Source organism: Elgaria multicarinata, chromosome 1 (genome assembly GCF_023053635.1).
Source record: "Elgaria multicarinata webbii isolate HBS135686 ecotype San Diego chromosome 1, rElgMul1.1.pri, whole genome shotgun sequence".
Classification (NCBI taxonomy): domain Eukaryota; kingdom Metazoa; phylum Chordata; class Lepidosauria; order Squamata; family Anguidae; genus Elgaria; species Elgaria multicarinata.
Genome location: NC_086171.1, coordinates 38,560,515 through 38,584,993, shown reverse-complemented (window position 1 = coordinate 38,584,993; position 24,479 = coordinate 38,560,515). Strand labels below are relative to the sequence as shown.

The following is a 24,479-nucleotide window of genomic DNA, read 5'->3' as shown; positions in this document are numbered from 1 at the left end:
GTGGGCCAATAGGACGCCAGTGAGAAGGGCTTGATTCCAAAGGAGGACTCCTAAGGAGGAAAGGGTTTCTCAGTAGCAACACCCTCCTCCAGAGTACGACTTTCGCCAGAGAGCCTGTAACATACTGCAGCTGAGCCCTGGGTGCAGCTCAGGAAGCTCTGGCTATATAAACCTTCAGTTTCAAGCTAGCCATTTTTGGAACAACATTGTTCTACCAGCTCCAGTGCCTTGTATTCCTGACCACGCCTTGCGACTGAGCCTCCATGCTACTGTCTCTTGAACTGCTGCCTGACTATGCTTCTTGGACTGAATATTGTATCTGACTACTCATTTTTGTTTGACCTTGGCTGGGCCTCAGATAATTTTTCTGGAAACCGCCTACTTGCATGGCAATACTGTGCTTTGACCACTGCCTTTCTCTTGACCAGTTCTGCCTTCTGATCCCACACAAGGCTGAAACCATTGTGCCTGACTATTTGCCTGCTGCTTGCCTTGCCTTTTGGATTGCCCCATAATTTACCCTTAATGCTGAGTCTGACTCAGCTATAGCAGGACAAATATGGTCACACATAGTTTTAATTGTTTTAAATTTTTAGTGCTTTTAAATTTTTTCTACTGGTTTTAATTTGATAACTATTTAATACTTTTTTAGCTGTGTATATTTATGTTCACTTTGTTCCGATTTTATCTATACGCCGCCTTAAGATCCCAGTGATATAGGGCAGGATGCAAATGTTTTAATAAATAATAAATATGAACCTCCATTTAGAACATTCCCTCTGCATAGAAAATCTTGATGCCAGGAATAAGAGGCCTAGACTAGCTTTCTCTCTGGCATGGTGAAGCCACCAGCTGCACAGGCCCACCTCAGTGCAGAACTAGGCTCAACTGTTGGAAGAGAAAACAGTATTTGGCAAATAGACATTACGGATCCAAAATGAAGATTTGTTTCTGTAAAGACCCTTCCATTCCGCCCAGTGAAGAGCTATATGGAACTCAACCATTTGCCCACTTTTTCACTATGAGGCATTACTCCTTTTAGGGTGCAATCCTACTCAAGTAAAAACATGTGAATAAAAAGATACAAGAGCACCCACCAGATGAAAACCTGTTTCAGCAGCACATCATATCTTAAACAGCAGAAGCCTGTCTGAATAAAAATGTCTTGGCCAGCTGGGACAACAGAGATGGAGCTACCCTATCAGCCCCACAAAGAATGTGTTACAATAGTCCAAATGGGATGTAACTAAGACATGTGTCACCTTGGCCAGATCTAACATCTCCAGGAACAGTTGGCATACAAGTCCAAGGTTCGGCCAACATGGACATCCATATACAGAGCTGAATCCAGGAGCACACCCAAGCTATGAACTTGAGTCTTCAAAGGGAGTATAACAGACGTTGAATCCCTCCTCTGCAGTCTTCCTTCCGATTCACCAAGAGCACCTCTGACTTGTCCGGATTAAGCTTCAATTTGCTTGCCCTCATCCAGTCCATTACTGACATCTGATACTGTTTTAGAACTTGAACAGCATTCTCAGTTTCAAATGGAAAGGAAAGAAAGGTCTGGGCATCAGCAGCAAACTGGTGTCACTAAATCCTCAAACTCCATTAAATGATATTGTTTTGCTTATATGATAGACTTAATTCATGGGATACCAGTCAACTTCTGTTGTAAAACTGCTGGTGCACTATGAGCAAAATCAGGATTTCAAAGTTCCCTATACACTTATTTTATGATTAAATACAAATTTAAAAGACTGTGAATTATGTAATGAACTCAGACATGGCCTTTTATTAAAAGTCTGTTAGTCTCTGAAGGCTCATGGATTCCGTCCAAGGGATTGTTATTTGAGATTCAGAGCCAGACTAACAGGTAATGAAAGCAGGATGTCAAATGGCAAAACAGTTACATACCAATCTCACAATCTCCACAACTTGAGTCTGGGAAGATTACAACACCAACAGCACTCCAACCATTCCAGCAATACCTTTTCCCAATGTATTTTAATAGTTATCCAGATGGGAATGAGGTGGATAACCCTGAGAGATGTTTTCCAAATCCCATTAAAATGCACTCACTCTGCTCCCAAATTACAAGCTTAAAAAGATCCCTCACTGGAAGCCACACTTTGCTGGCTGTAACTCCACCTATCTTTTACCAAGCCATACCTGCACCATAGAGAGCAGTCATTATAGACCAGAAAGAACTGTTCCATTGTGACTTGCATTTCACAGGCATCAATATATTTTCAAGGATGGGGTGGAGATTGTGGTCTTTAGATAATTGGTCTCAACTACTATGCTGCATCCTTACCTAGGGTGTATTGTTCCTTTAGTGCCACAACCATCTTTTGGAGAGAATATGAGAGGGAAGACTGACTGAGAGAAAGAAGAGAGAGATTGTGTAAGGTTGAAAACAATATGATAAAGTTAAAATGGATCCCATCTTGCACAATGAAGTTGAAGGTAGATTCTGTAGCTATTGGGATCCACTGGTCTAGAGAAGAGGTGGGCAGAAAGTAGTCATCCAGAAGTTCTGGACTTCAATTCCCAGGATTCCTGTTTACTGGCCATGCTTGCAGGGGACTTCTGGGAGCTGAAGTCCGAGTATCTGAAGATCTACCTTCTGCCCACCCCTAGTCTAGAGGCTTAGTTATTTGAAGGAAGCCTCCCAAAAGGACGCCAAGGGCACAATTCACCAGGGAGGTCCCAAGTCCCATTAAAATGAACTGAGAAAGAGAGTGGTGAATTGTGGCCCAAGTTATGAATCTATGCAGAAATCCTCTGCATTGGTCAGGAGAAGGGACTATGAGTAGCACATGAATGCCATAAACTTCCTAGTCTTCCCCACAGATGGCAACAAAACAATGTGAACCCTTCTTGGTGTGATGCTCCTGGACATGCCTGACAAGGCCATCATGGAGGGTAAGGCTATCAATGACTACTGGTCATGATGGGTATATATTCCATCCAGTATCAGAGGCAGCATGGATGTCAGAACCAGTTACTGGAGAACACAAGTGGGAGGGTGCTATTACACCCATGTCCTGCTTGTGGGCTTTGCCACAGGCTTGTAGTTGGTTACTGTCAGAACAGAAAGTTGGACTAGATAGGCCTTTGGTCTGATCCAGGGCGGCTTTATGCCCTTACTCCTTCAGACAAGCTAATGGCACTTGGCTCCCAGCATGCAATAATTAAAAAAAGTCAACAAATATGGGAGAAGGGAGTTGTCTCAACCCATTCTGGGGCCTCTTCCCAAGACCTTCTACTTGGCAGCTGCAGTCTTCCGCCTGGGGAGGGGAGGGGAGGGGAGGGGCCGTGGCTCAGTGGTAGGGTGCCTGCTTTGCATTCAGAAGGTCCCAGGTTCAATCCCCGGCATCTCCAGGTAGGGTAGGAAAAAAATCCTGCTTGCCACCCTCAAGAGCTGCTGCCAGTCAGTGTTGACAATACTGGACTAGATGGCCAATGGTCTGACTTGGTATAAGGCAACTTCCTATGTTCCTATTTTCAGTCTAGCCCCAACTTTCAACTATGCTACTGCACATCACGACAATTACATGCCTCCTGATGCCAAGTGCCTAATCAAACGTGGTTCCACAACAGTAACTTTTTTCCCCTTAGTCCTCACAGTGGTATAAAGAGAGCCAATCTACAATGAATGGATGTCTACATTGTTGGCATGGAAAGAATCGCCACAGCTGCATGTTAAAAGGAGTACAGATGTACCAAAAATCACATCTGTAATGCACCAAGAAAGGTATGAGAATATAGACAGTGATTCTTTCTCTCCTGAAAGAAGAGGGAAGAAAATTCAAGTGGCTACACAAAATCTGGGTAAAGGATCAATACACTTGTGGAAACTTAAATAAGAACATAAGAAGAGCCCTGATGCTGGATCAGACCAAGGGTCCATCTAGTCCAGCACTCTGTTCACACAGTGGCCAACCAGCCATCGGCCAGGGATGAACAAGCAGGACATGGTACAACAGCACCCTCCCACCCATGTTCCCCAGCAACTGGTGCACACAGGCTTATTGCCTCGAATACTGGAGTAACCATTCCTAATATAACAGTGACCATTCCTAATATAAGCAAATTCATTTTGAGAACTGCCAGGCACTGGTTTTACAAAGAAATCGCTATCAAATCTTCCACTGTAAACCACTATGATTTGTATTGTCATCAGTTGTAAGTTTTGAAATGCTGCCAAATCAACAGCCCCAAAGAGCGATAAAACAAAATTATCTATGGTTTGATGCCTCCCAAATGTCAAGAGCCCACTGACAACTAATCTTGCATCCCGGATGCCGTTACACTTCAGGGTGTTGTTCCAATGTTGGTTCCATGAAATGAGATAAGAACTCACTGCTGTGTTGGTTCCAGAGAATAAGACGACAAAATAAACAAGATGGTATCCTTTGTTGAACCAGCTTCTATTGACACAGAACAAGTTTGGAAGCTTTTGAATTACAGAGAGGTTTTTCTCATCTGCAGCGGAACGCTAGTGAAGGTTCAAACTGACAGGACGGCTAAAATATGCTAGTGTTTGGGGGATTTTGACCCCGTCCCCTTTTGCCTTCAGAGCTGCTTACCATGAGAATGTGGGCCCCCAAGTGCTTCTCTGAAATGGCATTCAGCCCTTGGACTGAAACAGGTTCAACAGCCCTGACTTAGAGAGTCAGGACAAACCCTCGCATGGGAAACTGCTGACTTAGCAAAGTGCAGTACCTAATTCTGGCCAGCTGCATTGGTGGCGCAAAAGCACCATGTTGACCAAGCCAGCAGCGCCCTCTTCTGGCGAACCGCCACCACTATGCGGAATGGAAGACACTCCAGTATGGCTACCAGAGTCCTCAGTTCAAGGCCCCCAGAGCTTTATCTGTGGGATCGCCTTCTCCCGTACAACCCGCCCTGCACACTCAGGTCCTCCAGGAAGAATGTACTCCAGTCAACAAAAACAAGGCTGACAACTAGTGCCCACAGGACCTTTGCCACTCCCAGATTATGGAATGACCTGCCGGGAGAGATTTGTCAATTTAACAGTCTTCTGAATTTTAAGAAAGCTATAAAGACTGATCTCTTCCGGCAGGCCTACCCAGTTGAATTTTAAGATACCTTTTTAATAATGTGCTGCTTTTAGAAATGTATTAGTTTTGAATGTTTAATTATATGTATTTTATGGCATTTGCATTTGTGTTGTACCCCGCCTCGATCTAGAGGGAGAGGCGGGTAACAAATAAATATATGGTATTATATTATTATTATTATTATTATTATTATTATTATTATTATTACTACTACTACTACTACACACAGTGACTGCTTAACTCTCTTCTTTACAGTAAGGTTACGGACTGGATTAAAAAGTGTGCATGTTCTAGGTTGAAGCATATTCTTGAGTCTCACGTATACAGGCCAAAGGTGTGTATTCTGGGGTCCATCACTACCACTCCATTGCCGCATGATAACAAGGAGCCAAAGCTCTTGTGCCACAACCACTGCATGGACATTGGTGCATTATGCAAGCATCGATTTGGGTGTCTGGCAGACAACTAGGAGTCTTAAAACTCTCAGGTTTCGTTTTTTTAAAAGAAGAAAAGTAAATCTCTTGGCCTTACAGTTGCTAAGATCAGCCTGAAAATATGTAGGCAGTACCCTCAAGGAAAGTGAGAGTTGAACTGAGTTGAATTCCCTGTCAAGAGGCAGTTCTTCTATGACCTGCACTGGTCTACAACTTCCTCAGGACAAGCAGGAGGAGAACAAATTATGCAAAATAAGCAAAATGTACATATTTACATAATATATTCAAAATATTTGCATGATACGTTCTCAGCATTGAGTTTGGGTTACCTTGGTGAGGAATTATTATTTTCTTAGTGAGCTCACACAACAGTTTAACCCATGAGAACCTTTGCAACACCCTAATGCAGCAAACAGAGAGTGACACAGTTCAAACAGGTATTAGATCCCTCTATGACCTGGAATGCAACTGGTAAACTGAGATTCTTGTTTAAAAGGGGCATAGAAGAAAAGTAGAAAGCAGTCTATGTGAAAAAATAGGAACGGGATGGGAAGTGTTACATGCAAATTGTTCACTTTATCTCCACAAATCAAAGGGTAAAACAGAAGAACGGACCATGGAGTTGTTTGCACTTTTATTTATTTTTTGTTCTAGTTACCCACATACTTGTCATCCTTAAGTCAACAACCCTAAACAGGATACAGGGCGTTGCTAAAGGATTTTCCTTGAAATCTGATTAAGGCACATTAGAACAATAGGAATACAGAAACTAAAACAACAACAACCTATAATTCTTACATTGAGGCTAGAAACCAGTGGTAAACTTTTGTCACACGGTTCATCAGGAGACTTTGTATGGTAAAGATTAAAATAAACTGCACAATTCATCTAGTTTAACTGATAAAACTGCCATGAGATAGGATCTACTGCCCTCTCCTGGGGAGAAAGAATCACCTAAAAACTGAATGTGTGATAGCATGCCTGTGTTAGGATTATTTCCCCCATAACAATGCTTAATGATATTTAGCATTTGCATAGCTTTATTCTACACATATCTGCTTCAAAGAAAGATATACTAATTTCAGTGGGGCTTCCATAAACCCTCCATATGAATGCAAGGAAAACCTGCCGGATTGGACCACCTAGTCCAGTATCCCCTGTACAGCAGCCAGCTGTTTCCAAGAAACTCACAAGATGGGAATGAAGGCAATAGCGCTCTCCAGTTGTATGTCCTGGGCACATGGTATTCAGAGGAATACTGTGCTTCATTTGGAATTGCACTCTAAATCCATTTCAGCAAATGTTGCCACTGAGAACAAAGACAGATGCTGCCTAAAGAAAAGTTGCTCTTTTCACATGTTTGCTTTGGTACCATGTTCACATTAAAAAAAGGGATCCCAGTATATCATGCAGGCTGGGGAATGCTGGAGGATGTAGGGCTTTCTGTTTTAGGATTGTGCCCTAGACAGCATTAACCTAATATTCTTTTATTATTGTTACGCTGTAAGCATACTCACAGATTTGATATCCCAGCTTTTCAGCGTGAATTCTTTTAGCCATGAATTGGCCTTCAATCAAGGCCCGTATCTCCACTTCCTTGGGAAATGTTGGGCTCTGGATAGAAAGAGGAAAAAAATCAAATAAACATGAATGTATCCAATACAATGGGTGGGATCATGTTTTGTGGGGAGTGCAAGTGTTGACTTCAAATGTGCACACAGAAAATGCCAGATTTATGGTCCATCATATGTTTGTCTTCACCATGAAAGTCTGTACTTGCAACAGTTATTCAGTGACAGGTACATAACCCTCCAAGAGCCTCATGATAACCTCAGTACATCCCATAATTGTGACCCAGCTGGCATAATCTTAAATCCTAAAATCAAGGGATAATCAGAAGCAAGCCTTGTTCCACAAATATTGACCAAGTCCCCAAAATTTCAGCACAACGCAGCTGCCTACTTGCTTAATGGTGTTGCATCCAATACTTAGAGTAGACCTATTAAAATGTATGGGACTTAAGTTAGACTAAAATTGGATACAAACCATTATTTTTAATGCACTTCCATTCACTCACTAGGAAACAAGTTTTGTTAAACTTGGTGGGGCCTTCCTTCCAAGTCTACATGCTGGAATTAGACTGCAGTTGTGCAAAGTGCTTCATAATCCTTATCTCATTCATCCTCATGACAAGCCTGCAAAGGTTAGGCTGTGGTTACTTCTTCCCATTTTAAAAATGGAAATTTGTGGCCGAGAGGAGGGTGTCTAACCCAAAGCCATTGCTGTTGAGTCAGAGGCTAAGATGGGTATTTAATCAAAATCTCCTGTGTCCCACTCCCATATTCTATACATTCGGCAGAACATAAAAGCTTGCGCACTATTTTGTGACACTTTGATTGGTCCTAATAAAGGTACCTTCTGTGTAATTTTGGAACGTGCAAGATTGTAGCACCTGACCATTTTCTTCTTATCTACATGGAAGTATGAGCCACATAGGAAATTCATTATATTTGAAGTAATCCTTAATCAAACAGGGAAGGCCGTTCTTACTCTGTCATTGTGCGTGCTGAATCTGTGAATTCCCACAGCTTCGGGGATAATCTCCATCACATCAAAATAAAAACCTAAATGAAAAGTGACAAAGATTGGCATGTTTGTCTTTGATAACCTTTAATATACCTTTAATCTAACAAATGAGTAGAGAGATAATAAGCACTGGGTTGGTTCACATAGGCTGGTTCCTCCTCCTCCTCCTCTCCATTTCTATCCTCACAACAACAACCCTGTGAGGCGGGTTCGGCTGAGAGTCTGTGACTGGGCCAAAGTCACCCAATGGGTTTCCTTCCATGGCCGAGTGGGGACTAGAACCTGGATTTCCTGGCTCCCAGTCCAACACTCTAGCCACTACACCACACTAGCTACTTTTTCCTCCCTCTCTCTCCTCCCCTCGTGTGCTCTGCTTAATTCCTGGTTTGTGGCAAACCACAGTCTGCCATTACATCCGAACTGGCAAACTATATTTTCCCCTCTTCCCTACCATCCCTTTTCCCTCGTGTACCATATCTATTTAGTATGTAAACCTGCAGGCTGAGATTAGGCCTGTTCAGACAACACGTTAAGCCATGGTTAGGCTACTAACCCTTTTGCAGCAAACGTTTAGCGAGCGTGTTTAAACCATGGTTATGTAGCCACCATGGTTAGGAATGCTAAATCATGGTTCACATGACACGCTAAGCCATGTTTAGCTCAAAGTGCTTAACCACCGTGCCTTAGTGTGTCCTCTAAACTGGTTATATGTAAGCCATCCCAGGAGTCATTATACTTCAAATAAAACAAACAAAGGCTTGCGTTGGCCTTGCAAACCAGTACTGTAAACCAGGGTTTGACTATGGTTTGGAATACCGGTTTGCAAGGGGAAGTGGTCTGCCTTTTACTGAGAGTCACTTCACTGGTTGCTGCCAGCCTGTTACAGCCAGCACATCTGACAGCATTGGCAGAAGGCTGCAATGTTGTTCTGATACAAGTAAAGGCACAGATTCTTGCCTGAATCAATTCTTTGCTGGCACAAGAACCAAAGGTAATGGGACGGGAAAGGAACTAAGTACCGAAGCAAACCTGGCCCCTCCCCTCTCTTCCAAGATACACACCCACGTTTCCATCATTTCCAACAGCTGTAGATGCTAGAGCTTTGGAGAATTCTTCCCACGAGCCAGAGGAAAGCTCATCTCGAATCCTCTCTCTCATCAAAGAGCCATTCTTGTAACTAAAATAAATTATAAAATAAGAATTATAATAACAGGCCAATTGCATTTCCCAGGAGAATTCAGACAGAATTTTAAATGACGCCGTTGTTTTGAGGATTGCAAAGCATAGTACAAAGCTGCAATCCTATGTACCTTCACTTAGGAGCAAGTCCTACTGAATTTAGCAGGACTTCCTGTTGAAAAAACCTGCATATGATCACACTAGGAATGCAGGAGTGAGGATCTGGATTTATATCCCACTGGCATATAAGGCCGGATCCAGATTTAGTCACACTTAGTACAGGCCCATTAAAACGGGACTTAAATTAGATGACTAACTTAAGACCCATTGATTTCTGTAGGTCTACTCCACGTATAATTAAATCTTAATTTTGATGTCAGTACAAAAAGCAGTGTAAGCGTGTCATAAAAGGCTTACAGACATGATGGGCTTTGCCAAGTCATGCTGTCTTTTACTAATTCAGAAATTTCCTGCTTATTGACCATGTTTTAAGCATGACAACTTTCTGGATGTTGGTGTGGATGTATTTTGGTAGGCCCAGTTTCTGTAGGTTTTTCATATAGGTTTTTGATGTGATGCCGGTGACTATTACACTATGTGGATTTCTGGCATTATTCTTATGGCCAACTAGGCTGCCTTTGTTTTCTGTGGATCCAGGCTCTATCTTCTCTCTCTCTCTCTCTCTCTCACACACACACACACACACACACACCAACAGCAATTAGAGAAAAAGACCTGTGTTGTCAAATATGAATGGGAGCACCCACAGTTCAGTGCCTGAGCTTTGCATTCATGAGGTAAAGTCTCAGGTTAAGTCTCCTTCATCTTTATCTCTCAGGAAGCAGTACTGGAAAAACATTATGCCTAAGGCCTTGAGGAGCCATGGCTAATCAGCGTAAGCAAACACATAAAGGCAGCATTCATATGTAAAACAATGAAAGGTGCATTACCACAGCAAGGCCATGTAGGCTTGGGAATCAACAGGACTGCAGAGGATGTGACCTTCTAAAGCAGGCTTTGGCTCTTTAATCCAGAGAAACAACGTATCACTGGTGCCAAGGCTAATCTGTGGGAGAAAATTTGAGGTGCTAGCACAATATGCATGGAAAGCAATACCGAAATCAAATTAAACCCATTCATTTGTGCTACTAATTATCTTTAAATTACACATTAAGGCAATTGGATTCCTGTGGGATCAGCTTGGCTTGTCGCCTCTTCGTAAGACATAGGGCAGAAGTTAAGAAGATGAAATCTGAGAATTTATTAGGGTAAATCAACCTTCCCCAACCTAGTACCCTCCAGATATTTGGGACTTCAGCTCTTCATCAGCCCCAGCTAGCAAGGTGAATGGTCAGGAATGCTGAGAGTTGTAGTCCAAAACATTTGGCAGCCACCAGGTTGGGGAAGGGTGGAGTAAATTCACACATACATAATCATCACTGGATGATTGTGGTATCAAGTGATGACTCACAATCAGAGGCTTCATATTGCCCATCATCATCATCATCATCATCATCGATGATGATGATGATGATATAGGCTGGCTTTCAGGGCAGAAGCCCTCCCAAGGCAGCTTACAACAATAATAACAAAAAAATACCAACAATAAAAAATACCAGCACCAGCCATAAAACATCTGGCCTAGACAGTACTAAAAGCCTACAACACAATTGTAGCTACAAACCAGAACAACCCAGTAAAACATAATCAGGGGAAGGCCAGAGTAACTAAGCCAGCCTCCTTCAATTTGGTGCCCTCCAGATGTGTTAGACTACAGTAGCCTAAAACATCTGGAAGGCACCAGGTTGTGGGAGGCAGCTCTAAGCAATACTGTTCAATGGAGGCTGTTCAGGCATTCAAGCAAAGAGTCAGGAGACCTTGAATGATGTACCCACATGTGTTTATTAACCTTGTTTCTCCATCATCTAAATGCATTTTGAGAACCTTCTCAACACAATGTACTCATAGGAACATAAGACGTGCCATGCTGGATCAGACCAAGGGTCCATCTAGCGCAGCACTCTGTTCACACAGTGGCCAACCAGCCATTGGCCAGGGACCAACAAGCAGAACATGGTGCAACGGCACCCTCCCACCCATGTTCCCCAGCAACTAGTGCACACAGGCTTACTGCCTCGAATACTGGAGATAGCACTCAACAGAAATGACATCCACCCCGAGGCCGGAACCAGCGAAATCAACACAGGGTACGGTGACCAATCGTCCGGATTTGGCCGGACATGACAGGAAATTGGGGGGGGGAACACCGTCCGGCCGGAAATGACCTCCCCCCCCCTTTTGCCCGGGAAAAAAGGCTCCCCCAGTTTCTATCGGGGCCTCTCCTTGGTCGTCGTCACCATGGCGACCAAGGAGAGGCCCCAACAGAAGCCGGGGGAGCCTTAACACGCGGCGCTGGGGCCTTCTATCGATTGGAGCGTCCCCTCCATAGAGACGCCGGCGTCTCCATGGAGGAGACACTCCAATCGATAGAAGGCCCCAGTGCCGCGTGTTTCCCAAACGCGGAAACACCCGGCTTTAAGACCCGCCCACCTGGAGAGACCCGAGGTGGGCGGGTCTTAAAGCTGCGTGTTTCCGCGTTTGGGAAACACGCGGCGCTGGGGCCTTCTATCGATTGGAGCGTCTCCTCCATGGAGACGCCGGCGTCTCTATGGAGGGGACGCTCCAATCGGTAGAAGGCCCCAGCGCCGCGTGTTCCCAAACGCGGAAACACCCGGCTTTAAGACCCGCCCACCTCGGGTCTCTCCGATGACGTCATCGGAGAGACCCGAGGTGGGCGGGTCTTAAAGCCGGGTGTTTCCGCGTTTGGGAAACACGCGGCGCTGGGGCATTCTATCGATTGGAGCGTCTCCTCCATGGAGGGGACGCTCCAATCGATAGAAGGCCCCAGCGCCGCGTGTTTCCCAAACGCGGAAACACGCGGCTTTAAGACCCGCCCCCCTGTTCCATCCGGGTCTCTCCGATGTCATCGGAGAGACCCGGATGGAACAGGGGGGCGGGTCTTAAAACCGCGTGTTTCCGCGTTTGGGAAACACGCGGCGCTGGGGCCTTCTATTGATTGGAGCGTCCCCTCCATAGAGACGCCGGCGTCTCCATGGAGGGGACACTCCAATCGATAGAAGGCCCCCAGCGCCACGTTTTTCCCAAACGCGGAAACACGCGGCTTTAAGACCCGCCCACCTCGGGTCTCTCCGATGACGTCATCGGAGAGACCCGAGGTGGGCGGGTCTTAAAGCCGGGTGTATCCGCGTTTGGGAAACACGCAGCGCTGGGGCCTTCAGTCGATTGAAGCGTCTCCTCCATGGAGACGCCGGGGAAGGGCAGGTGAGTGGGTGTTTGGGAGAGGATTTTAAAAGGAGAGGAAGGGCAGCTGGGTGTGGGTCTGTGGGAGAACATTGCACTAATCTAATTATTTTTTTAAAGGAGAGGAAGGGCAGGTGGGTGTGGGTCTGTGGGAGAGCATTGCACTAATCTAATTAATTTTTTAAAGGAGAGGAAGGGCAGGTGGGTGTGGGTCTGTGGGAGAGCATTGCACTAATCTAATTAATTTTTTAAAGGAGAGGAAGGGCAGGTGGGTGTGGGTCTGTGGGAGAGCATTGCACTAAACTAATTAATTTTTAAAGGAGAGGAAGGGCAGGTGGGTGTGGGTCTGTGGGAGAACATTGCACTAAACTAATTAATTTTTTAAAGGAGAGGAAGGGCAGGTGGGTGTGGGTCTGTGGGAGAGCATTGCACTAATCTAATTAATTTTTTAAAGGAGAGGAAGGGCAGGTGGGTGTGGGTCTGTGGGAGAGCATTGCACTAATCTAATTAATTTTTTAAAGGAGAGGAAGGGCAGGTGGGTGTGGGTCTGGGGGAGAGCATTGCACTAATCTAATTAATTTTTTAAAGGAGAGGAAGGGCAGGTGGGTGTGGGTCTGTGGGAGAGCATTGCACTAATCTAATTAATTTTTTAAAGGAGAGGAAGGGCAGGTGGGTGTGGGTCTGGGGGAGAGCATTGCACTAAACTAATTAATTTTTAAAGGAGAGGAAGGGCAGGTGGGTGTGGGTCTGTGGGAGAACATTGCACTAAACTAATTAATTTTTTAAAGGAGGGAAAGGGCAGATGGGTGTGGGTCTGTGGGAGAACATTGCACTAATCTAATTATTTTTTTAAAGGAGAGGAAGGGCAGGTGGGTGTGGGTGTGGGTCTGTGGGAGAGCATTGCACTAATCTAATTATTTTTTTAAAGGAGAGGAAGGGCAGGTGGGTGTGGGTCTGTGGGAGAACATTGCACTAATCTAATTAATTTTTTAAAGGAGGGGAAGGGCAGGTGGGTGTGGGTCTGTGGGAGAGCATTGCACTAATCTAATTAATTTTTAAAAGGAGTGGAAGGGCAGGTGGGTGTGGGTCTGTGGGAGAGCACTGCACTAATCTAATTATTTTTTTAAAGGAGAGGAAGGGCAGGTGGGTGTGGGTCTGTGGGAGAACATTGCACTAATCTAATTAATTTTTTAAAGGAGGGGAAGGGAAGGTGGGTGTGGGTCTGTGGGAGAGCATTGCACTAATCTAATTAATTTTATAAAAGGAGGGGAAGGGCAGGTGGGTGTGGGTCTGGGGGAGAGCATTGCACTAATCTAATTAATTTTTTTAAGGAGGGGAAGGGCAGGTGGGTGTGGGTCTGTGGGAGAGCATTGCACTAATCTAATTAATTTTTAAAAGGAGGGGAAGGGCAGGTGGGTGTGGGTCTGTGGGAGAGCACTGCACTAATCTAATTATTTTTTTAAAGGAGAGGAAGGGCAGGTGGGTGTGGGTCTGTGGGAGAACATTGCACTAATCTAATTAATTTTTTAAAGGAGGGGAAGGGCAGGTGGGTGTGGGTCTGTGGGAGAGCATTGCACTAATCTAATTAATTTTATAAAAGGAGGGGAAGGGCAGGTGGGTGTGGGTCTGGGGGAGAGCATTGCACTAATCTAATTAATTTTTTTAAGGAGGGGAAGGGCAGGTGGGTGTGGGTCTGTGGGAGAGCATTGCACTAATCTAATTAATTTTTAAAAGGAGGGGAAGGGCAGGTGGGTGTGGGTCTGTGGGAGAACATTGCACTAATCTAATTATTTTTTTAAAGGAGAGGAAGGGCAGGTGGGTGTGGGTCTGTGGGAGAGCATTGCACTAATCTAATTAATTTTTAAAAGGAGAGGAAGGGCAGGTGGGTGTGGGTCTGTGGGAGAACATTGCACTAATCTAATTATTTTTTTAAAGGAGAGGAAGGGCAGGTGGGTGTGGGTCGGTGGGAGAGCATTGCACTAATCTAATTAATTTTTTAAAGGAGAGGAAGGGCAGGTGGGTGTGGGTCTGGGTCTGTGGGAGAGCATTGCACTAATCTAATTATTTTTTTAAAGGAGAGGAAGGGCAGGTGGGTGTGGGTCTGTGGGAGAACATTGCACTAATCTAATTAATTTTTTAAAGGAGGGGAAGGGCAGGTGGGTGTGGGTCTGTGGGAGAGCATTGCACTAATCTAATTAATTTTTAAAAGGAGTGGAAGGGCAGGTGGGTGTGGGTCTGTGGGAGAGCACTGCACTAATCTAATTATTTTTTTAAAGGAGAGGAAGGGCAGGTGGGTGTGGGTCTGTGGGAGAACATTGCACTAATCTAATTAATTTTTTAAAGGAGGGGAAGGGCAGGTGGGTGTGGGTCTGTGGGAGAGCATTGCACTAATCTAATTAATTTTATAAAAGGAGGGGAAGGGCAGGTGGGTGTGGGTCTGGGGGAGAGCATTGCACTAATCTAATTAATTTTTTTAAGGAGGGGAAGGGCAGGTGGGTGTGGGTCTGTGGGAGAGCATTGCACTAATCTAATTAATTTTTAAAAGGAGGGGAAGGGCAGGTGGGTGCGGGTCTGTGGGAGAGCATTGCACTAATCTAATTAATTTTTAAAAGGAGGGGAAGGGCAGGTGGGTGGGTGTCTGGGAGAGCATTGCACTAATCTAATTAATTTTTAAAAGGAGAGGAATGGCAGGTGGGTGGGTGTCTGTGGGAGAGCATTGAACTAATTAATGCACATGATAATAATAATGCATATAAAAATGTAATAAATAAATAAATGTGACCGAGGCCACACCCCCTTGGGGGCCGGACATGTTGAGTTGGCTCCGCCTTGGGGGTGGGCATGTTGGGGTGGCCACGCCTCCTGAGGGCGGCCATTTTGTCCTCCTTTTTGGTTTCCAAAATATGGTCACCCTAACACAGGGTGCTTCCAGACAGAGGACTCCTAGCATTATCAATCAACTGCATTGTGCAGCTTTTCTAGCTTTTCTTCCTTATGCTTTTTTATTGTTTTTCTGAAAAGAAAAAAAGACAGAAGTAGCGAGAAAACAAGGGAGGGCTCCAATATAAACTTCTCCTGTCGACCTTCAAAGCTTTTCATGGTCTAGCTCCTGCCTATCTCTCCTCTCTCATCTCACACTATTGCCCCGCTCGTGCCCTTCGCTCCTCTGATGCCATGTTTCTCACCTGCCCAAGGGTCTCTACTTCCCTTGCTCGGCTTCGTCCATTTTCCTCTGCTGCCCCTTACGCCTGGAACGCTCTTCCAGAACATCTGAGATCCACAAGTTCAATCGCAGCTTTTAAAGCTCAGCTAAAAACTTTTCTTTTTCCTAAAGCCTTTAAAACTTGATGTTGCTTGGACTTTATACTGTTAGTTCTACCCTACCCAGTGCCTGTTTACCCTACCCTGTGCCTGTTTGCATTCTCTTCCCCTCCTTATTACTTTACTATGATTTTATTAGAATGTAAGCCTATGCAGCAGGGTCTTGCGATTTACTGTTTTACTCTGTACAGCACCATGTACATTGATGGTGCTATATAAATAAATAATAATAAAAATAATAATAATTTGAAGACACCATTATCTGGATCCCTTGTAAATTCTGAGACTGTGCAACTGCACAATAAGAGTCTCATCTGGAAGCACCCACACACTTCTATGCTTGTTAGGATGAGTCCTGCCCAGCTGAATTACTTTAAGGGCATGTTTAAATCTCTTCCACAGAAATCAATAGGACCTGATGGGGCTTAGCTAAGGGCATATTCCAACTAAAATGTGTAACACGGAGTTACCATCAATGCGCAATACCACATACAACTCAGGGATTCATACTGTTAATCTGATTAGCAGCATGGGAATGGAATAAATATGTTGTCACTTACTGCAATGTCCCCTTCTTCAAGCCTCATTCCTGCCAGAGATGCTGAAAATACCAATAAGGGAGTCCAGTTAAATATGAGGTTAGCCTTTGCATGAGACACCAAGACACCCTGCACATTGGACACAACTGAAAAAATTGGTGCGCTGAAAGCTCATTTCTATCAGTGGGACTAAAGCTGTTAATTGTGCAACTAAGTCCCATTGGTACTAATAGGATTTAAATGCATCACCCTTTCTCAAGGTTGGCTGGAATCCACCAGGCACTAAAACCATTAGGGCCTCTCCAAAATAAGGTAGATTTCAAACACATGGATTATAGAAGACATAGAGAACATTATTCAAGGAGTACCATTAAACAGGAACTCAGAGATCCACTAGCAAATGTTTTAACATTCTTACCTGGATTGTCTCCAGTAAATGCTAGGACGTTACAGCCAGGATTAAATCCAAAGCGCTGAACGTAATATGGCGAAATGGAACCCTAAAATTGAGGGGGGGAATGGAAAATAAAGTTGTTGCTGTTGTTGCTGCTTTTAAGAGTATTATAAACCCTTTGAGTCAGAACGTAAGGCACTAACAGAGAAATCTAGCTTGCTCTACACAAGATCCACAAAAGCCTATAAAAAGAGAACCTAAGCAGAGAAATCCCGGTACCTTCATCAAATTACAGTTCCCTAGATTTGAACTGGTTTGAATTGTAGTATAGATTTGCAGAACCTCAAATTAACACTTTTTTTTTTACTTTAGGGAACCAGACCATCTTCTTAACATGGTATTTTTACAGGACACCATAAGCCCCACTACCTAAATGTTTCCTCACAGTTTCCAAAAAGATCAAGCAATTGACTCAATGTTGGTTTCACACTCTCTTTCATCCGGCCACTATAAAACAGCATTCATATTGCCTGTAGATCACATACATATACAATCTCCTCTTTTTTTTGGTCTCCTAGCAAAAGTCAGTGTTTGCAGTTACCAACTAGTATTTTAAGCCCCTTCTCCTCCAAAACTCTACTTCCTGGAGTCCTTTGGAGGAAACACCGACAATTTAAACCCGTTTGAGTTTGTAGTGCAGAAGATGTGCCCATCAAAAATTCAAATAAAAATAGTAGATATAGGTTTTAATCCTGAGTGCTTCCATTATCAAATTCATCACATTTGTTCTACAGCGGCATATACCAGTATTTTGCTGGATGGTACAGGATGACCCAATTTTTTTTCCAATCCGGGTGCACAAGCATCGAGACAGACAGAACTCCATGCTTTCTCACGGATCTGCAGTAAATTCATGCCAGAACCTGAGGAGAGAAACAACTTTTGTGGGGGGGTTTCAAAAGCCAAAAAGCTTGTATTATATAATACACACTCCACAGGCAGGAATGGAAGAAAAAGTTATCCTAAAATTCACACAACTTCCATTACAGCTACCATTACCCATGAGCGCTCTTCAACATTTATCGTTATTGCTGTGCACAACATTTATCTCTGTGATTCTAGTTGCTACCTCCTCTCGTGCAAGCACTGAGTCATTACTGACTCTTGGAAGGACACCAGCTTTCGCTGATGTTTTCTTGGCAGGCCTTATAGCGGGGTGGTTTGCCGTTGCCTTCCCCGGCCGTTATTACCTTTCCCCCAGCTAACTGGGTACTCATTTTACCGCCCTCGCGAAGATGGAAGGCTGAGTCGACCCGAGCCAGCTGCTTGAAACCAGCTTCCGCTGGGATCGAACTCAGGCCGTGGGGAGAGTTTCAGCTGCAGAAACTGCTGCTTTATTGCTCTGCGCCACACAAGGCTCACACCTGCAATTCAGTTGTGACACCACCACAGAAAAGGCCCTGTCTCTCATGCTCATCGGCAAAATCTCCCAGCACCATCTTGGAAGACAGAACCTTTGTTGTAGCAGTGCAGGAACCCTGGAACGCTCTCCCGGTTGAAATCTGTCTAGGTCTTTGCATCTCTTTCCCCAGAAACTAAAGCCACCTTTATTTGCAGTGGGCTTTTAATGTGCAACACCTAGTTTTATTGCTTCCAGTTTAATGTGTAACATCTTTTGCTCTTGCTGCCCTTAGATTCTGAGTGTTTTCAGATGGTGGGGGGAGATTGCGTTTCCCTAACGTCACTTTGCCTTCTGCTTCTGTCCCGCAATAGGGACGAGCAGATTCCTCTTTCTTCACATGGGGAAGTGGAAGTGATTAGCAACCACGTAGTCCATTCAGTGGACATTTTTGTAGCGCAGCTTCTCCTGCACACAGCAAGAAACGGTGTCAATTATTGTCAGCGCCAAGAAGAAACGGATTTTCTGGGTCTCATTTTGTAGCAGAAAAAACAACAGAAAAAGCGGGAGGATTGCTGCGTCGTCAAAATGATCTGCGAAGATCCGTGAGTGGCCAGCCACAAGTGTGCAATAAACCTCTTGACTAAAGACACTCTCTGTCTTTTGTGTTTAAGGGTTGGCTGTATTATACGTTCTCTGTTATTGCTTTTAGGAAAAAATGTGTACCTGCATTTTATTGGTACTTGCATTTTTACTGATTAAATCTCAGTTTGTTTTATTATGTACGCCATTTTCGGTGCTTCTAGTAGAAGAGTGGCCAGAGGAGGAGAAAGAGGAAAAAGAATTTACTATCTAGTTAAGCAGTGGAACAGAGGATGGAACAGAAGCTGTCTACTGGCATTTTGCATTCATCTGTGTGCATTCACATGCATCTCCACTCAGATGCTTAGGAACACATGGGAACTTGGGAATGGACCTGAAACTTGAAGAACTCTAAGCACATGTGTGACTGTAATCAGCACTTAATGCCAGAGTTGGGTAGGTAGCTGATCACAAGAGCCTAGGAGAGACGGAGAAGCGTATCTCCTTACTGCCACCCCTTCCATTTCCTTGTCATCTGCAGAGACATTGTTCACGGCTGAACCTAATCTGTCTCCTCTCCTTTCCAGAGGAGATTCCTGATGCTCTTAAACTGACTCTGGGCATCCCACCAAGTCTGCTGCCATCTTTTGCTCTTGAGGCACAGCGATGAAGGGAAAGAATCGAGGGTCAAGGCAGGGTCCAGGATGTGGTCGGAGAGATTGGGACGGGGGGGGGACAAGTGAGCCGTCCATGACACAAGGCACTTCAGGCTCCCTTAGGACTACAGCAGTTTTTGAAGGTTCCCAGCTATAGCTGTATTGGGGTTTACTACAGAATCTCACATCTCTTCTTCAGAAGAGGTTTCCCTGAGGACCTGGTCGGGCAGGATCCTGACAGCACACTAATAAGAAGGCACCCATAGCATTTTATCCCCAAAGATAAAAGCGGAACAGCCAAACAGGACAGCTGGAGCATATGGAAAAAACAGTCAGGAGGAGAAGGTAGAGGTGGACACTGGAGAATAAAGAAATGAACAGTAGCAGCACCCTTAGAAACAAGATTCTAAGTCAAGAAAGAAAATAATCAAATGCCTTTTCATGCTTTTGTGTTTTTCTTCTTACCACCTCTTCCTGTCTTCTTTTAAAAAACTGTGAAAACCCATCTCTTTGCTCTTACATTTCCATCAAATGTAAGATGGAAATGTAATCTCTTTCCTCTCTTCCCTTTCTTTTCTTCAGATCCCAGCTTCAATTAAGCTATATTCTCCTTCTCATGCAGCAATTGGCAAACCTTGTCCTTTGGGTGTTGACCATGTTATTTACTCTAATGCCTTCCAAGGTGTAGAATGAGGCTAGTGGGGCCATAATTCCCTGGGGCTTCTTTGCAACCACGTCTCCACCCCACCCCTGGCCGCTCTTTCCCTTTTTCTTAAACGGAGAGGCATGAAATCTGCTCTTCTTCTGGGATCCTGCCAGTTCTCCAGTTGCTACTGGAGGAAGGAGAGGCTGAAGCCCGCTGCCAATTGGCATGAGGCTGAACGGGCTCCCTTGCCATGGACCAGGAAGCAATTAGCGGGCTGGCATCATTCCATGGGCACTCTTTCAGTCAAGAAACAGGACTGGAAGGATTACGAACTCTGTAAAGACCAGGCAGCTGCCCCATAAGTGCAGGTTCTTTTCCAGAAACCATACTTCCTTCTTAGCCTAGGCTACTCCAGTTCAGGGTACAATATCCATCACCTAAAAAGCATTATCTAACACCACCCAGAATATACCAGGCACTGTGTCTAAGTTAAAAACATTCCTACTCATAGTCTCCTTATCTATATAAGACACAGAGCAAAAAGAAATGGGAAGGGGAGAATAGACTGGTTATTAGCAGCCAACCTGGCATCAGAATCACGTTGTTTTCTAAGCCAGGTGAGGAGCTTTGGGGTCTGAAGGGACCAGGATGGACGAAACCATACAGGATGTGGATTGTCAGGCAGCTTCCTGCATTCTTATGCCTGGTTTGGCCGGAAGTTTAGAAAGCACTACAAATTAGGTACAAAGCTTGGGAAATCAGGTACTATTTGTTGGTGCAGGCTAAAGGCAAGTCTTCTGCTGTGCCGATGACCTGGACTGCATAGGCCAATCATTGGAAGATGAAGTTATGAGAGCACATGAATTTTGGAGCTTAGATATCCATCGCTTACTCATAACCATGATGTATTTTTCTTCCATAGGCTTAACTTTCACACATTGATGAATATTATTATTATTATATTTTAAAAAATGCCATCTTTCAGGCAGAAGCCGTCCCAAGGCAGTATACAATAATAAAACACATAATAAAAAACGATACGCTCTTAAAAAGCAATAAAAAACCACAGTAAAACAGTAAAATCACAATAAAAACAGCAACAATAAAAACACATTGATCACTGCAATGATCAACTTACTGCTTCCAATTATAATGTGTACACATTGCAGGCAAAAGGTTTGAAGGGCTCATTCATAGCCGTGTAATTAATAAGATAGCATATATATATATATATATATATATATATATATATATATATACACACACACACACACACACACACACACACACACACACTATTACGTAGAAGATGTAAAATTTCCAGCATGTAACTCCTCTGCTGAGGGAACTGCACTGGCTGCCTATTCGCTACCGGGCCAGGTTTAAGGTTCTTGTACTTGTGTACAAAGCCCTAAACAACTTGGGACCAGGATACCTGAGAGAGCGCCTTCTCCCTTACCAACCTGCCCGGTCACTGAGGTCATCCGAGGGCCTGCTCCTGGTGGTTCCACCTAGATCCATCCTCCGATTGGAATCCACCAGGGGAAGAGCCTTCAGCGTGGTGGCCCCCCTCCTGTGGAATTCCCTGCCTCTGGAGGTCAGGCAGGCTCCGACCTTGTACTCCTTTCGGCGCCTCCTGAAAACATCTTTATTCCAAGAAGCCTTTCTTTAACATGCAGCCTTGGATTTCTGTGTTGTTGGGTTTTTTTGCTTCTTTTTAAATTTTGTTTTAACTGTTTTATTCTATTTTTATTTTCATTTTACCTTGTACACCGCTCCGAAATTTTTTCAATGAGGAGCGGTATATAAATATTCTAAATAAATAAATAAAATAAAAGATGGAAACTGCTCAGAAGTTAGTTTCTAAAATGTGAAAAATTATGGCAAAACCTTGCTTAAAAGTTTTTATCTTCTGGTCCAGACATATTTGTTGTCTCTCAATCTTAAATGTGCTGGGAGTGGCCATGGAAAAGAAAAAGCCACTTTGCACAAATCAAAAGGTACAGGATGAAGTTAAACCTTGCAAATGCAGCAGTGGTGACCTTCGGGTTTCACCCTGACCTAACAATGCCATGTGAATAATATTTGAGTTAAAAAGTTATTCCCACACAAGGGCCTCTTGATCTCCAAATTGATTCATCTCCATTTCAAAGGATAATGGTTATGTTGCTTTCTAACAGAAAGGTAACTGGGGAGAAGCTGGCAATAATGTTGTGGATTTCTGTTACGGAATTACGGGACAAATTAGGTAGGAACTAATTAATTAAGTGCACTTGATTAGCATGAAACAGAATGGATCAAGGATAATAAATTGAATCGTGTTCTACACATCATTTCACTCTGGCAAGGTGGTGGCGAGGGCTTTTTTATAAATAGTAGCTGCAATTCTATTCACTCTTAGCCGGGAATAACCCCCATTGAATTCAATGGGACGTAATTCTGAGTAGGACTGTACTGTTAGCATCTTAGATGAGCATTACACACACTGGGTGTGTCTGGACGACACTTTAGTCCACGGAATGGAAATAGTCCACTCCACGGATGGCTATTTCCAGAGGAACCTTTAGGCGACATGGAAGTGCTGCTTCATGGAGAGGACTATTTCCACTCCATGGAATTGTCGTCTCTCCCCTCCCCCCATTGAATGGTGGCTCTGGTTGCTGCTTACATTGCCAGGGCGCCACCATTCCGTGGGGAAGAGCAAAGGAGGGAGGAGAGACGCACCACATAGTGGCCGTCGCTGGAGAAAGAAGCCCTGGTGGAGCTACCTCTCCTCTTGAGAGGAGCTGGGATTCACCTGCCACTGTGGCTGTCACTTAGCAGTGGCATGCCATGGGGAGTGGGGGGAGGAAGGGACATGCACATCCCTGGGAACACATGGGGCAACGCAATCAGGGAAGCCCCTCGCAGGGATGGCATGTATCCATGCCAGGAAGCATGCGGGGAGTCAAGGATCACGCCACCCCACCAAGGGACAGCACAATCGGCCCTCCCCAAGCACTTGGTGGCACAAGATTATTTCCCCTACCGACGGAATCCTGCTGAGCTAGAGCAACCGAGGTTTCTGCCACTCTTGCTGCACGACCCTGTTGGCAGGGGAAATAATCAACAAAGCCTGCCAAATGACACAATACCCAATGATTGTGCAGAAAAACAACTCTGCAAACTGTTGGTTATCTCTGTTGGTTATTGTTTGGAAATAACCAACCGTGGTGTGGTTTTTGCCCGGCAGACGACACGTTACTCCATCGTTGACTAACGTGTCATCCGAACTGAGCCACTGTGAACTGCTGCAGCATAATAGCTAAGAGAGGAAGCTGTGAACTCTCTGTGTCAAAACATTACCATCTCCCAGATTCTTCGCCCATATCTGCAGTGTGGAAATAAAAAGACTGCCCTAACCTACGAATTCTATTAAAAAAACAATTAAAAGATATATGTGAAATACTTCGCACACTAAAAAGGTGATACATATAAATAGATGATAGTGATAATTATTCAGCTTGAGAACTGAGTTTTTATTTTGAATTCATCTGTGTGATCATTAACGTAAATGCCTCTACTCTGTTTAATATGGGGCCTGATCCACCAGGAATTTTGCCCTGTTGAAATCAATGGTAGGTACACAAAAGCACCGGAAAAAGCTGTGGAAGTTGGTGGCGTCTCAACAAGGTAGGTTAGAAGAGGCAAAAGAACATTTAGCCTGGCTTGCCAGGAAGCTACAAGAGGCTAGAATTAAACCTGAGAGAGGCAGAATAAAACCAGAGTTCAACAGCTAGGGAAAGAAATCTAAAGACTAGAAGGTATTCCACATCCACTAAAAACAGGGATGGGAAATGGGTGGCCCTCCAAATGTTGGACTGCAACTCCCATCATTCCTTACCATTGGCTATATGCATAAAAGCCTTGGAGAAATGAACACAGGCCTCCAGATGCCCCTCACCATGAATAGAATGAACAGATAGCCCAGCCTTCCCAAACCTGGCACCCTACAGGTGTGTTGGACTGCAGAATTATGGGAATATCCGGAGGGCGCAAGGTTAAGGAAGGCTGAAATAGAAGAAATGCAATGGAACATTCAAGGCCTCTTCTGCAAAATAGAAGAGCCAGAGCACCGAGCAGAAGAGCTGCATAAAAGGGGAATGGAAGCAGCAACGGTTTCATCATTCCAGAGTTAGAGAAATCTCTCCAGCGTCATAAAGACACCGTAGATTAAACCGAACACATAGAAAAAGACTCTTCGAAAGCAGCGGGCAGAACTCAGGAAGGAAGAGTTCTTGGTGATACTAAAAATGAACATTAAGAAACTTGAGGAGAAACCAAAGATGCTGT

The 24,479-nt window shown here is 44.3% G+C and overlaps 1 protein-coding gene across 1 annotated transcript in view; it reads right to left on the bottom strand.

The window, feature by feature from the left end:
* XYLB (xylulokinase) overlaps window positions 1–24,479 on the bottom strand; it is a 116,033-nt gene that overhangs the window by 67,742 nt on the left and 23,812 nt on the right. The window contains exons 9-15 of the mRNA XM_063147419.1: window positions 17,669–17,787; window positions 16,889–16,970; window positions 16,492–16,532; window positions 10,240–10,355; window positions 9,172–9,287; window positions 8,075–8,148; window positions 7,042–7,138 (exon numbers count right to left, since the gene is read on the bottom strand). Coding sequence (XP_063003489.1) covers window positions 7,042–7,138; window positions 8,075–8,148; window positions 9,172–9,287; window positions 10,240–10,355; window positions 16,492–16,532; window positions 16,889–16,970; window positions 17,669–17,787 — 645 coding nt within the window. The remainder of the gene's footprint in view (window positions 1–7,041; window positions 7,139–8,074; window positions 8,149–9,171; window positions 9,288–10,239; window positions 10,356–16,491; window positions 16,533–16,888; window positions 16,971–17,668; window positions 17,788–24,479) is intronic.